At 41.3% G+C, this 15,524-nt stretch overlaps 1 protein-coding gene across 2 annotated transcripts; it reads left to right on the top strand.

Moving 5' to 3' along the window:
• The first annotated feature begins 732 nt into the window (after positions 1-732).
• Positions 733-15,481, top strand: LOC136947351 (solute carrier family 22 member 2-like). Of its 2 annotated transcripts, none has more exons than XM_067241381.1 (12): positions 733-1,044; positions 10,972-11,164; positions 11,249-11,352; positions 11,506-11,660; positions 11,757-11,925; positions 12,063-12,156; positions 12,264-12,364; positions 13,668-13,882; positions 14,073-14,181; positions 14,306-14,418; positions 14,765-14,864; positions 14,990-15,481. In XM_067241381.1, the coding sequence occupies exons 1-12, from the start codon at positions 833-835 to the stop codon at positions 15,072-15,074; spliced, it is 1,650 nt and encodes a 549-aa protein (XP_067097482.1). In that variant the 5' UTR covers positions 733-832; the 3' UTR covers positions 15,075-15,481. The 2 variants fall into 2 exon arrangements, with proteins under 2 accessions (XP_067097482.1, XP_067097481.1); XM_067241380.1 differs by having other exon boundaries at positions 12,042-12,156.
• Positions 15,482-15,524: the final 43 nt, after the last annotated feature.

Here is a 15,524-nt window from a genome sequence, read left to right as displayed (position 1 = left end):
AAATATATGTAAGAAAGTAGTGCATTTCTAGGGCTTTAATGAGATTTAGGGTAATTCGATCTGTTATAGTTAATATATAGTTTAAAGAGTGTTGAGGTCTTTTCAACCTTGCTAAACTTTCTTTTAAGGTGTTGGAGCACAAAAGCACCATGCCTGTAAGTGACCAGCCAGTTTAGGATATATTTTGATTCAGCAGGACAAGAGATTGAATCAGTCAAACAAGAGAAGGAATATTGCAAGAGAGTTGGGGAACAGATAAACAATTTTCGCCCTGTGACTTCTCTTGGGCATTAGACCTGCAACATGAACTCAGAAATCATGAAGCGGGTTGGAAAACTTGTACACACCTGTATATTGTAGAGTAGGAGTTTCTTATAAAAATGGATGTGGAATTAGGAAAGTTCCTGCCAGAAGTGTGACCCTGGCAGATGAGTGCAGATACTGTAGATCTGAGTGCTCTGTTAATGGAGCATTAAAACTAGTTAGCTATCGACTCTTAAGTGTGGGTGGTATGTGTGCTTTCTGCCAAGCCAACCTCAACTGATTTATTCTGACACGGGCAGCTTGCGTATAGAATTTGACCTCTTGACATGTGTGATCTGAGGTACAGAATGTGTTGTAACGCTCTGTTGATCTCAGCTGTGACCAGAGTCGTGCCATCCCCCAGACCTTTGCTCTGCACTGCTCTTTTAAGAGCCAGGGGCCGAAACACAGCACCCATACCCATTCATGTTATATAAAAGGAGCACAGCACATACAGGTACACCCAAATGCACCATTGACACCCAGAGGGGAAGATTTACACACCGCACGCTCGATTTAACTGCCAACCATGGCCACGTTTGATGACATCCTGGAAGAAGCTGGGACGTTCGGCCGCTGTCAGAAGCGCATCTTCGCCCTGCTGTGCATGGTGTCCATGCCCTGGGCCGGCGTCTACGTGGGCATCGTGTTCCAGGGCTTCACCCCTGAGCACTGGTGCCGGGAGCCGGGGGTGGTGGATCTGAAACAGAGCTGTGGATGGAGCCTGGCTGACACTCGCAGGTAGGACAGCACCCCATAAACTGAGGGAAAACACCAGAACGTTCACTGTATTTTTAAATCAGTGTTGTGGAGAATTTTTTGTGACTAAATTAGCTATTGTCAGGGTTAAATTTCAGAAGGTTTTCCAGGAAGCACAAACCCTCTTTTGGATGGCAATGAGCAGAAAGTGTGAGCAGAGAGGCAAAAAGGCACAGAGTCAAAACACAGTCCAATATTTATACTGAAATATTGTCCCTCCCCAAATGAATCCCAACAGCTGATCTAAAGGTCCCTATCACCTGTTCTATTTTTATACACAAATCTATTCCGGGACTAGCTCTCCTTATGAAACTTCCATGCTTAGATTCCATGGGGCTCTAGTTCCTTAATTAGAGGTATCATCCAGGCCTGGACTGGTAATCTGGCATACCGGGCAAATCGACACACTTGGGGCCGATATTATATGATATTTAATATATATAAAAATCTAAATATCTTTATATAATAATAAATAAATAAAAATTACAAACGTAAAATTGGCCAACGACCGGCCCATACAACAGAGACAGCGGCCGATTGGTTCATTTTCCATACTGACACTGGGCTGGCCCAATCACATCTCTTAACTCTTTTGGTGTACTGGTAGGTGGTGTCCGACCGATTGTGGTGGGCCGGTCTGAGGATTTTTGGGTTGTCCCAGTCCAGCCCTGGTATCATCTGACTGAATTACCCCTCCCTTTCAGAGAGAGCGAAGTTGAGAACATGTTTACCAGGTTATTTTAAGGGGAAGTGGGTCTAAGGTAATCTCCTAGTCTCTTTCTTACCACCGCTCTACAACTAGTCTGTTATTTTAAGGCCAGGTACTACAGGCAAAAACCCAGATGTTTGTCAATTTGGATATTTTTTTTTTTTTGGTTCTATAACCAGTAAACTTTCATAGCATGCCACAATTATTGCCAAAAACACTTTTTAAATTATTTTTTTATGATTTTATACAACTTAGTAAACAAAACCTTAAATCATGGTCTGTTACCATCTTTTATTGTAATTTGTATCAGCAAGTTAAGAAATATCTGTATATTATTGGAAAAGCTTATTCTCTCAAGCATATGGCTAGCCAAATCATATATTGCTATTTACTTTTTTGTCATGGCAGTGAGGGGGGGAACACAGAGCTATAGAGAGAACCCGTTCTAACACTTCTAACACTAAGTTTAGCAGCGATTTTCTCAAAATGACATCTAGCACACATGTCAAGCTAGACAACTCTTGGCTCATAATAGGGAAAGCCACACAATTTTACATACTGCTTTGTACCTTGAATATCTAGACATGTTCAGAGGGATTTTTAAATATATTTTGTCAATCTCATTTTATGTGGTATTATATACAAGAAAAGAGTCGAAAACGTTTTGGTTTGTTTTAAAGGGCTCAATAACTAATTGGTTAGAATTATTCACAGGCTTTTGTCAAAATAATGATTTTTCAGTTAATTATGATGAAATGCACTTGACAAGTGCAAAAAAACTAAGTTTTCGCCTCTTTCCTTGTATATAACACCACAGAAAATGAGATTGACAAAATATATTTGAAAGTCCCTCTGAACACACGACGTGTGCTAAATGTCATTTTAAGAAAATCGCTGTTAAACTTTTAGAAGTGTTAGAACGGGTTCTTTCTATCACTCTGTTTTCCCCCCCCTCTCACTGCCATGCCAAAAAAGTAAATAGCAATATATGATTTAGCTAGCCATATGATTGAGAGAATAAGCTTTCCAACAATATACAATTCCTTTAAGTTATTTAGTAACTTGTTGAGACAAATTATAACTAGAGAGGGTACAATTTCTGGGGAAATTGTAGGGTGTGCTTGCTTGCGTCGGTTGCACAGGGGTCCGTTTTTGAATGACATTTTTACAACTGATATTTCTGTATATGTTATATAAAAATGCATACTTATTATTTATAAAGATGACATAGATTTAAAAGCATATTTTTTTTGCTGCTCATTTACAACTGAAAATACGAGTTCAGTGTAGAATGAAATAGATGTCTTCTCATTTCCCCTGCAAGAGGCAGCCTCATCGTTGAATCAAAACGAATAAATTTGGCAGACCGGTGTAAAAATTGACCTAATCTCTATGACTTAAACGTCCTTTTAAGTTTTTCCCTTCTCGTGATATTTTCAAGCATTTAGCCTACTCATATTGCATTCATTCATGAATAAAGAACCCCCTTTGAAGATTATTCTACGACGTTACCGGCAGTAGATTGAATCGCGATTCAAACAGTACCATCTGCTAACTAAAAAAAATATGCCCCCCAAAACGTAAATAAGCTTGACATTTATTTAGTGGAAAATCGCTCATTCATAAAAAGCTCACTGGTAGCGACCATTGTCAGTAACAACGCAAAATGCGATATAGCCCTGTGTGGAGAAGCTGCCCCGGTAAATTGTACTACTACGGTACAGTACTAGACTACTGCTGTGTTCGTCTTGGTAGCGATTGCGTTGGTTGAATTGGATTTAAAGTTCCGTTGTACGGTTTAGGCTGAAATTAATTATTTTCATGAACAGATTGACAACGTTTAGGCTGTGGCAATGAAGTTCAGGTTAGTAGTTAGATAGACTTTTGATTTAAGTAAGGAGAGTGCCGAACATGTTCTGTCGCTGTTTGACTTCCTAAACAGCTGTGTAGTGTAGATGTTTTTGTAGTGTGTCTCGCGTAAGCTACAGCGTTGCAGTGAGCTACACTGGTTTGAAACGACAGGTAATGGTAATTTCACCAACAAATCGTTTACTAATGTCAGAATAAATCCTACAACGAAAATGTATATGTGAGGAATGTTTATTTTAACGATTGAAAACAGATAACGCTACATCATAGACCACTGTAGTATGTGTTGCCCAGGCAACACAGGCTAATGTCGTGATGCTAATACTTCAGTGAAATAGTAGACTACTGTTTCCGAAAGTAGATGTACTTCCTTAATAATATCAGCTTATATTGTACATTACACATCACAATTGTGTGTCATATCACAAAGTAAAATGAGTAAATAGTTATCACCCTGGCCTCTTTTCTTGTGGCGTTTCTGCAGCTGCCTTGCAGTAAAGCTATAGTTAGCCTGGCTATCCCCCAAGTTAACAGATGCGAAACGAATGTTCTGCCAAAGGTAGTCACGCGTGTTTTCGTGACGTTAGTGACGTAGTGACGTTAGTAACGTCAGTGACTGTGGCTACCAAATTAGCCACCGTTAGCTTCACTTTTCGCCACAAAAACTTAACTTCAGCCTAAACCATGCAACGGAACGTAAATTCCAATAGAAGCAACTCAATCGCTACCAAGACGAAACTTTTGACACCTACTTTGTCTATGTAGGCCAAATATTGACTGAGTTTTAGGGGGGCAAAAAGAATAATAATAACTAGAGAGGGTACAATTTCTGGGGAAATTGTAGGGTGTGCTTGCTTGCGTCGGTTGCACAGGAGTCCGTTTTTGAATGACATTTTTACAACTGATATTTCTGTATATTTTATATAAAAATGCATACTTATTATTTATAAACATTACATAGATTTAAAAGCATATTTTTTTGCTGCTCATTTACAACTCAAAATACGAGTGAAGTGTAGAATGAAATAGATGTCTTCTCATTTCCCCTGCAAGAGGCAGCCTCATAGCTGAATCAAAACGAATACATTTGGCAGACCGGTGTAAAAATTTACCTAATCTCTATGATTTAAACGTCATCTTAAGTTTTCCCTTCTCGTGATATTTTCAGGCATTTAGCCTACTCATTGCATTCATTCAGAATAAAGAACCCCCTTTGAAGATTATTCTACGACGTTAACCGGCAGTAGAAGATGGAATCGCGATTCAAACAGTACCATCTGCTAACTGAAAATATGCCCCCAAAAACGTAAATAAGCTTGACATTTATTTAGTGGAAAATCGTTCATTCATAAAAAGCTCACTGGTAGCGATCATTGTCAGTAACAACGCAAAATGCGATATAGCCCTGTGTGGAGAAGTTGCCCCGGTAAATTGTACTACTACGGTACAGTACTAGACTACTGCTGTGTTCGTCTTGGTAGCGATTGCGTTGGTTGAATTGGATTTAACGTTCCGTTGTACGGTTTAAGCTGAAATTAATTATTTTCATGAACAGATTGACAACGTTTAGGCTGTGGCAATGAAGTTCAGGTTAGTAGATTGTAAGTAAGGGGAGTGCCGAACATGTTCTGTCGCCGTTTGACTTCCTAAACAGCTGTGTAGTGTAGATGTTTTTGTAGTGTGTCTCGCGTAAGCTACAGCGTTGCAGTGAGCTACACTGGTTTGAAACCACAGGTAATGGTAATTTCACCAACAAATCGTTTACTAATGTCAGAATAAATCCTACAACGAAAATGTATATGTGAGGAATGTTTATTTTAACGATTGAAAACAGATAACGCTACATTATAGACCACTGTAGTATGTGTTGCCCGGGCAACACAGGCTAATGTCATGATGCTAATACTTCAGTGAAATAGTAGACTACTGTTTCCGAAAGTAGATGTACTTCCTTAATAATATCAGCTTGTATTGTACATTACACATCACAATTGTGTGTCATATCACAAAGTAAAATTAGTAAATAGTTATCACCCTGGCCTCTTTTCTTGTGGCGTTTCTGCAGCTGCCTTGCAGTAAAGCTATAGTTAGCCTAGCTATCCCCCAAGTTAACAGATGCGAAACGAATGTTCTGCCAAAGGTAGTCACGCGTGTTTTCGTGACGTTAGTGACGCAGTGACGTTAGTAACGTCAGTGACTGTGGCTAGCAAATTAGCCACCGTTAGCTTCACTTTTCGCCACAAAAACTTAACTTCAGCCTAAACCATGCAACAGAACGTAAATTCCAATAGAAGCAACTCAATCGCTACCAAGACAAAACTTTTGACACCTACGTTGTCTATGTAGGCCAAATATTGACTGAGTTTTAGGGGGGCAAAAAGAAAAAAAAAGAAAAATAATAATAATATATATGTGAGAGAACAAAGGTTGTGCTCTCGCCGAAGGCTTGAGCACACCCAATAATAACTAGAGAGGGTACAATTTCTGGGGAAATTGTAGGGTGTGCTTGCTTGCGTCGGTTGCACAGGGGTCCGTTTTTGAATGACATTTTTACAACTGATATTTCTGTATATTTTATATAAAAATGAATACTTATTATTTATAAAGATTACATAGATTTAAAAGCATTTTTTTTGCTGCTCATTTACAACTGAAAATACGAGTGAAGTGTAGAATGAAATAGATGTCTTCTCATTTCCCCTGCAAGAGGCAGCCTCAACGTTGAATCAAAACGAATACATTTGGCAGACCGGTGTAAAAATTGACCTAATCTCTATGACTTAAACGTCATCTTAAGTTTTTCCCTTCTCATGATATTTTCAGGCATTTAGCCTACTCATTGCATTCATTCATTAATAAAGAACCCACTTTGAAGATTATTCTACGACGTTACCCGGTAGTAGAAGATGGAATCGCGATTCAAACAGTACCATCTGCTAACTGAAAATATACCCCCCAAAACGTAAATAAGCTTGACATTTATTTAGTGGAAAATCTCTCATTCATAAAAAGCTCACTGGTAGCGATCATTGTCAGTAACAACGCAAAATGCGATATAGCCCTGTGTGGAGAAGCTGCCCCGGTAAATTGTACTACTACGGTACAGTACTAGACTACTGCTGTGTTCGTCTTGGTAGCGATTGCGTTGGTTGAATTGGATTTAACGTTCCGTTGTACGGTTTAAGATTAAATTAATTATTTTCATGAACAGATTGACAACGTTTAGGCTGTGGCAATGAAGTTCAGGTTAGTAGTTAGATAGACTTTTGATTAAGTAAGGGGAGTGCCGAACATGTTCTGTCGCCGTTTGACTTCCTAAACAGCTGTGTAGTGTAGATGTTTTTGTAGTGTGTCTCGCGTAAGCTACAGCGTTGCAGTGAGCTACACTGGTTTGAAACCACAGGTAATGGTAATTTCACCAACAAATCGTTTTCTAATGTCAGAATAAATCCTACAACGAAAATGTATATGTGAGGAATGTTTATTTTAACGATTGAAAACAGATAACGCTACATCATAGACCACTGTAGTATGTGTTGCCCGGGCAACACAGGCAAATGTCATGATGCTAATATTTCAGTGAAATAGTAGACTACTGTTTCCGAAAGTAGATGTACTTCCTTAATAATATCAGCTAATATTGTACATTACACATCACAATTGTGTGTCATATCACAAAGTAAAATTAGTAAATAGTTATCACCCTGGCCTCTTTGCTTGTGGCGTTTCTGCAGCTGCCTTGCAGTAAAGCTATAGTTAGCCTAGCTATCCCCCAAGTTAACAGATGCGAAACGAATGTTCTGCCAAAGGTAGTCACGCGTGTTTTTGTGACGTTAGTGACGTTAGTAACGTCAGTGACTGTGGCTAGCAAATTAGCCACCGTTAGCTTCACTTTTCGCCACAAAAACTTAACTTCAGCCTAAACCATGCAACAGAACGTAAATTCCAATAGAAGCAACTCAATCGCTACCAAGACAAAACTTTTGACACCTACGTTGTCTATGTAGGCCAAATATTGACTGAGTTTTAGGGGGGCAAAAAGAATAATAATAATATATATGTGAGAGAACAAAGGTTGTGCCCTTGCCGAAGGCAAAGCACACCCAACTAGAGAGGGTACAATTTCTGGGGAAATTGTAGGGTGTGCTTGCTTGCGTCGGTTGCACAGGGGTCCGTTTTTGAATGAAATTTTTACAACTGATTTCTGTATATTTTATATGAAAATGCATACTTATTATTTATAAAGATTAAATAGATTTAAAGGCATTTTTTTTGCTGCTCATTTACAACTGAAAATACGAGTGAAGTGTAGAATGAAATAGATGTCTTCTCATTTCCCCTGCAAGAGGCAGCTTCATCGTTGAATCAAAACAAATAAATTTGGCAGACCGGTGTAAAAATGGACCTAATCTCTATGACTTAAACGTCATTTTAAGTTTTTCCCTTCTCGTGATATTTTCAGGCATGTAGCCTACTCATTGCATTCATTCATTAATAAAGAACCCCCTTTGAAGATTATTCTACGACGTTACCCGGCAGTAGAAGATGGAATCGCGATTCAGACAGTCCCATCTGCTAACTGAAAATATGCCCCCCAAAACGTAAATAAGCTTGACATTTATTTAGTGGAAAATCGCTCATTCATAAAAAGCTCACTGGTAGCGATCATTGTCAGTAACAACGCAAAATGCGATATAGCCCTGTGTGGAGAAGCTGCCCCGGTAAATTGTACTACTACGGTACAGTACTAGACTACTGCTGTGTTCGTCTTGGTAGCGATTGCGTTGGTTGAATTGGATTTAACGTTCCGTTGTACGGTTTAGGCTGAAATTAATTATTTTCATGAACAGATTGGCAACGTTTAGGCTGTGGCAATGAAGTTCAGGTTAGTAGTTAGATAGACTTTTGATTAAGTAAGGGGAGTGCCGAACATGTTCTGTCGCCGTTTGACTTCCTACAGCTGTGTAGATGTTTTTGTAGTGTCTCGCGTAGGCTACAGCATTGCAGTGAGCAACACTGGTTTGAAACCACAGGTAATGATAATTTCACCCACAAATCATTTACTTGTAATGTAATGTCATAATAAATCCTACAACGAAAATGTATTTGTGAGGAATGTTTATTTTAAAGATTGAAAACAGATGCATCATAGACCACTGTAGTATGTGTTGCCCGGGCAACAGAGGCTAATGTCATGATGCTAATGCTTCAGTGAAATAGTAGACTACCGTTTCCAAAAGTAGATGTGGGCCTACTTCCTTAATAATATCAGCTAATATTGTACATTACATTTCATAATTGTGTTTCACATCACAAAGTAAAATGAGTAAATAGTTATCACCCTGGCCTCTTTGCTTGTGGCGTTCCTGCAGCTGCCTTGCAGTAAAGCTATAGTTAGCCTAGCTATCCCCCAAGTTAACAGATGTGAAACGAATGTTCTGCTACAGGTAGTCACGCGTGTTTTCGTGACGTTAGTGACGTAGTGACGTTAGTAACGTCAGTGACTGTGGCTAGCAAATTAGCCACCGTTAGCTTCACTTTTCACCACAAAAACGCAATTTCTACTTAAACCATGCAACGGAACGTAAATAAAAATACAACCAACGCAATCGCTACCAAGACGAACCTTTTGACACCGCCGTTGTGTATGTAGTCCAAATATTGACTGATCCTTAGGGGGGCGAAAATAAATAATAATAAATAAATAAATATATATGTGAGAGAACAAAGGTTGTGCTCTCGCCGAAGGCTTGAGCACACCCAATAATATATATGTGAGAGAACAAAGGTTGTGCCCTTGCCGAAGGCAAAGCACACCCAATAATAATATATATGTGAGAGAACAAAGGTTGTGCCCTTGCCGAAGGCAAAGCACACCCAATAAAAGATGGTAACAGACCATTATTTAAGGTTTTGTTTACTTGGCAAAGGTTGTATAAAATCATACAAATGACAAATAAAGTGTTTTTGACAATAATTGTGGCATGTTATGAAAGTTTACTGGTTATAGAACCAAAATGTCAAAACATATCCAAATTGACAAACTGAACAAAAATCTGGGTTTTTGCCTGTAGTACTTGGCCTTAAGGGAATAAACAAGCAACAGCAAACTTTATCCATGTACCGGTATGTCACCTCCCTTCAGATGTAATACAATCTAATACAGACAAACATTTCTGGTTACTTCGCCTTTAAAAGGAATCCCATTTCTCTCTCAGTCTTAAACACATTTGTCTAAGAATATGTTTTTACCAGTCGACATCAGTTAGACACAGTACTCCAATAGCATTGTGCATAGACATTTACTCAATGTTACAGATTCAACAGTTCAGCTGAACTGGACATTAGTTGTTCAAGATTCTGGACAAACACTCAGCATGGGTTTGCAGTTGTGCATGTCGTTATGCTGACGTCAGGGTTTTGTAATAGAGTGACGTAAGCTCCTACCCTGGGCTCCGTCAGTACAAATTTTCATCGTTCAACAAAGATCGTCCAACTGGTGGTGTGTGTGTATTTCTACCTTGTGTCCCCTTTTGAGTGTGGATGCCTTGTCATGCATAAGGTGTACCGCAACTAAACCTTGATAGCATGGGGGCAACGCTAACTCTACTGGTGACAGGGCCAACGAATAGTACGCTATAGGCTGCTTCCTTCCTCCCACCCCGGAGGACTGTGTGAGCATCGCCGTGGCACAGTTCAGTCGGTTTGAGACATACAGATGGAAGGTTCTCTCATAGTGTGGCAGGGTCAGGGGCTGGGGCCGTCTGCGAGATCTGTTTGATGTCTCTGAAGGCCTCTTCTCCCTCCTCCGTCCACGTCAGTCTGGCTTTTAGTGCCGTGTGGTCCGCCTCCTTCATCCTGTTTCTCAGTGGGGGCCACAAGAGCTGCAAATCCGCTCACCCATTCTGAGCTGGAGCCAGTCATGCCAAGGAACGTCATCAGGTCTCGAACCGTCTGTGGCTTTGGAGCCTGGGAGATCCCCACCAGGTGTGTGGGAGAGACTGGCTTTGGTGCCAGCTGCGAGTCGCCGAGCCAAGTACTCTAGACAGTCGCAGGCGATCTAGGCTCAAATACAGGTTTATCAGTATCAGATCAATCCTCCCATCCTTCAGTCTATTGCTTGGTTAAACAATGAGATATGTATCTGTTTGTGGACTCTCAAGGTTATACTGTTTTCCAATACTATGTGTTGTTTTTTTTGTGTTTTTTTACCGTGCATGTATAGGCTAATTCCATCTAGGGTTTGTTAAAAATATAGTATTGAAGGTGAAGAGGAATATAATTTGCTCCAAGTGTGTTCCAGGTAAAGTGTTGTGTTTTCCACCGAACAGGCTGACGGTTCCTCTGGTGAACTCCTCTGCTGGGGGGATGGTCCACAGCCAGTGTGAGAGGTACGACCTGGACTGGAACTCTACAGGCCTCAGCTGCCTGGACCCAGAGATAGACCTCAGGACAACTCCCATGACCACCTGCAGGAACGGCTGGGAATATGATTATGATGGTCGAGAGTCCTTTGTAACCGAGGTGATTTACATTTGCGACTTTTAACCTTTTAAGGTAAGGTTTCCGGCACCCATCAAGCTCAAGTGTTGCCTCTGTTGGTTACAGTTTGATCTGGTGTGTGGGCAAGCCTGGTTAGTGGACATGTACCAGGCCACACTCAACATTGGCTTCCTGGTTGGCTCCATTGCTATTGGCTACTTGGCTGACAGGTAATACTTGACTATTGGTTACTGTGCCTGGCAAAGAGGTCAATCTAGGGTGTATCGTAGAGTAGTTACTGTAAATGATTCCAATCCAAATGGATCTTCTGTCTTTGAACGATCATCCGATCTGTCTCGTTCTCTGTCTTTCTCTACTCTCAGGTTTGGCAGGAAGGTGAGTTTCCTGATGTCTAACCTGTTGAATGGAATAGCTGGTATCCTGGTGGCAGTCGCTCCAAACTACGCCTCCCTGCTGGTCTTCAGAACGCTGTACGGCTTCGGAGTAAAAGGAGGCTGGGTGGCCGGATATGTCCTCAGTAAGATCCAAAATGACCCCTCCACCCCCCAACACATGCAAACATACACACACACACACACACACAGTCTGTCTAAGCTGTGCCCTCTCCCCTCAGTCACAGAGATAGTGGGTGTGGAGTACAGGAGGACGGTGGGGGTGATCTACCAGATGTTCTTCAGCGTGGGCATCCTCATCCTCCCCCTCCTAGCCTACTACATCAAAGACTGGCGCTGGCTACAGGTGGTCATCACTGTGCCCTATATTGTCTTCCTGGCATACTACTGGTGAGACATACATACACACACACACACACACACACACACAGAAGCAAACACACACACCACATATACACACAGACGCAAACACACACACAAACACTGACCTCAGTGGGAGACTCCAGGTTTATCCCAGAGTCTCCCAGGTGGCTCCTCTCTCAAGGCAAGGCCAGGAAAGCTGTTGAGATCACCGAAGCCATAGCCAAGGAGAACAACAAGACGCTCTCCAAGAACATCGAGGTGAGAAACCTCCTCTAAGAAGTCTTTACTCTGAAGGAGAAGACAACTTCAGTGAGTGAGCACAGCAGGACCATGATCCATGTTGACGTCTGTTCTGTGTGTTCCAGACCATGAGGGATGACAACGCGCACTCCTCCACCGCCTCCTTCATGGACCTGATCAGAACTCCCCGAATGAGGAAACACACCTTCATCCTTAGTTTCAACTGGTGAGACAGTAGAATGCAAACACAAAGTTATTCTCAGATATCAGGACCCAGGAACCTTTTGGCCGTAAACATCTCAAGGTTCACCATTTTGGAGAAAATTTTATATTCGTATGGTTTTGAATCCTAAACCTAGCTAAAATCTTTAAATTTCTTCACCTGGAAACAAACAGGTCCATACAATACTTTTTTATGTTAAAGGGGTCATTTAGTGATTTTATAGGGTATTTCACACTGTTCCTTAAGGTCTCTGAATAGGGTATGTAACATTGGTTGGGATGAAAATGGCCCGGGTGCTGTTCTATGCGCCCTAATGCACCCTGTGAAATAGCCCTGGAATAAAACGAGAGGTTTTCTCCCTTTTATGGTATGAATATATAGATGAGCTGCGCGCTGATTGGTTGGTTTACAACAAGTGAAGCTAGTGGAGCAAAGATGCAACACGGCCAACAGCACTCACTGAAACATCGAAGGTGGAGACTTTAAATGAAAACGTACAAATAAATCTATTGTGTCTACACAACACTGTTTTCAACTGATTGACTAGATATCATTTGAAATGATAACGTTAGTTGTTTCCACTTCTGTTGTCGAAATAATCGACTTAGGTGGGTAACATTACAGCTTAGCAACCAAACTATCATGATTCAACTCAGCTTCAGTTAGCTATCTTGCTAACTAATAAAAAATGACCTGACAAAGATCTGGACAAACATGCATTGTGAATTGTAGATTTACATGGCAACACAGGTTATTTATTTGAATGAAACACAGTCAGGAACATGAAATAACGCGTTAGCCCCATTGCCAATAAACTAAATCATCACACATTCTACCTATGCTAGATACAGGATATGTTAGCATTGCTAATAACTGTTAGCGACAAAATCATACCACAGCTTGCGGTTGTGATGAACATAAGATCGAAACAGCACATCTTTTCAGCAACAGCTTCAAAGCAAATCCTGCTTTAGGCCTACATTGTCTTTTGGGGCGTGACAAAGGTACAGACCAGAGCCAAAAAGGTGGAGATTTTTTGTAACTGCTTGTTTTACAGCAGCAGTTTCAAATTGTGAGATTTAGATAGGAAAGAGGTGTCAATGGACTTTGAGATTCACTGTATGTCCATTTTACACACCGAACTGCCGTTATTCAACTATGACAAGGTAATCTCGGTTTTGCAGTCAATGACCCCCTTTAAAGAATATTCAGAATAATTTTAAGTTATACCTTAATTCTCTGAATCCGTTTTAAGCTTCACTAGACGTAAACCTAACAACGTCATTTGTGCCCGCTGACCCATCAGGTTCACCAGCGCGGTGGTCTACCAGGGGCTCATCATGAGGCTGGGCATCCTGGGAGGAAATGTGTACCTCGACTTCCTGATCTCGGGCCTGGTAGAGTTCCCCGCTGCCTTCCTCATCCTCTTTACCATCGAGCGCATCGGACGCCGTCTCCCCTTCGCCACCGCCAACATAGTGGCTGGAGCCTCCTGTATCATCACCGCCTTCATACCTGACAGTGAGTCTGTTAAATAGAACTTATGTCCCCAGAATTCAAGATAGGGATGGATGATGACTTGAATTCAAAGAGAGAATATGTACAGGTATCAATCATCATTTACCAAAGATTATTTTTTTAATGTATTCTTTACCCCTGACTCTTGCGATGTATCTGCAGTTATCTCCAGTGTTCTCCCTCTCCTTCTCAGGTATGTTCTGGTTCAAAACAGCCGTGGCCTGTATCGGCAGGCTAGGCATCACCATGGCTTTTGAGATGGTGGTGTTTGTCAACACCGAGCTTTACCCCACTTTTATCAGGTAAGGCCCGAGTCTGTTTTATAATGGAGGTGATTGGTGGTTCAGTGATCCACACGCCATGCTGTATGTGGGCTATAGCTGAAAAGGTTAATGCACGTCTCTGTGGTCGTGTGTCTGCATGCAGGAACCTGGGGGTGTCCGTGTGCTCGACTCTGTGTGACATCGGAGGCATCGTGGCTCCCTTCCTGCTCTACAGGCTGGCTGTCATCTGGCTGGAGCTGCCCCTTATCATCTTTGGTGGGTCCAGCATTGTATAGCTTTGCAAAAGACACATAATAAACACGTTGTAGCGTTTTCCTCTGTAGACCAGAATTGGAATATGGAGGAGTGGAGGAGGACTGGAGGAGGAGTGGAGGAGGAGAGAGGAGGAGTGGAGGAGGAATGGAGAAGTGGAGGAGGAGTGGAGGAGTGGAGGAGGAGTGGAGGTGGGGCTGAGGCTGCTATCTGCCATCTTATCACATGTAGGATCTAGATCAGCCTTGTTAGACACGGTGGGGGATGCAACTGGTATTCTGAAGACCCCGCTTTGTGTTGTGCTGTTGCTGAGTTTGTGTGTGTGTGTGTGTACGTGTGTGTCGTACAGGCTGCCTGGCATTTGTAGCAGGAGGGCTGGTCCTGCTGCTTCCTGAGACCAGGGGAGTTCCTCTTCCTGACACCATCGATGACATTGAGTTCCCCAACAGGTCAGGGTTTCCCCTGAATATTATAAACAGACAAGGTTTTTTTGTGCGGTTTTGAGAGGATTGCTGATACAGTGTGTGTGTATGTGTGTGCTTGTGTGTGTTTGTTTACCTTTTGCCCTACCCAGACCCAAAGATGACACTTTCGAGGACCAGATGTCCAATCTCCTTCCAACTGATGCAACAGCCAACAAGGAAACAGCCACTGTTTAGTTGACACTTGTGTGCCTGGATAAGAAATGGTTTGAGGTGTAATGTCAGTAGGGACTATGGTGTTAAAACCACGTATAATAACTAGTACACTGCCCACCATGAAATACTCTGTCTGACTACTATGTTTTGCAAAACAGCTGTAAATACAATATATCTGCAATTATATTCTTGTTGTTGTTAGTAATACTGTTGTCAGATATATTCATGTTGAATATATATTTGTCTTTTCAGTACGTCTTTGATGAAAAGTGGAGAGGGAATTATGTGGATTTAATAATAATAATTTAATAATAATAATTGTATTTATAATGCACTTTACATTTAGTTAAAAATCCCAAAGTGCTAATGCTGGATTTAATGCTGGATGTTTATGTAAAATAATAAACCGTGAACGTTTTCCATCGGGCAAAATAAAACAAATTATTGTCTACAAACAAGCACTCTCACCGT

Source organism: Osmerus mordax, chromosome 8, assembly GCF_038355195.1.
Source record: "Osmerus mordax isolate fOsmMor3 chromosome 8, fOsmMor3.pri, whole genome shotgun sequence".
In the NCBI taxonomy this organism is placed as follows: domain Eukaryota; kingdom Metazoa; phylum Chordata; class Actinopteri; order Osmeriformes; family Osmeridae; genus Osmerus; species Osmerus mordax.
Note: the sequence above shows the minus strand (reverse complement) of the source record. Positions and strands in the feature narration are given on the sequence as shown.

Coding starts and splice junctions, on each gene's coding strand:
- LOC136947351 (XM_067241380.1), top strand. CDS start 833: ATGGCCACGTTTGATGACATCCTGGAAGAAGCTGGGACGTTCGGCCGC. Junction 12,157..12,263: donor CGCTCTCCAAGAACATCGAG/GTGAGAAACCTC, acceptor TGTGTGTTCCAG/ACCATGAGGGATGACAACGC. Junction 12,365..13,667: donor TTCATCCTTAGTTTCAACTG/GTGAGACAGTAG, acceptor CTGACCCATCAG/GTTCACCAGCGCGGTGGTCT.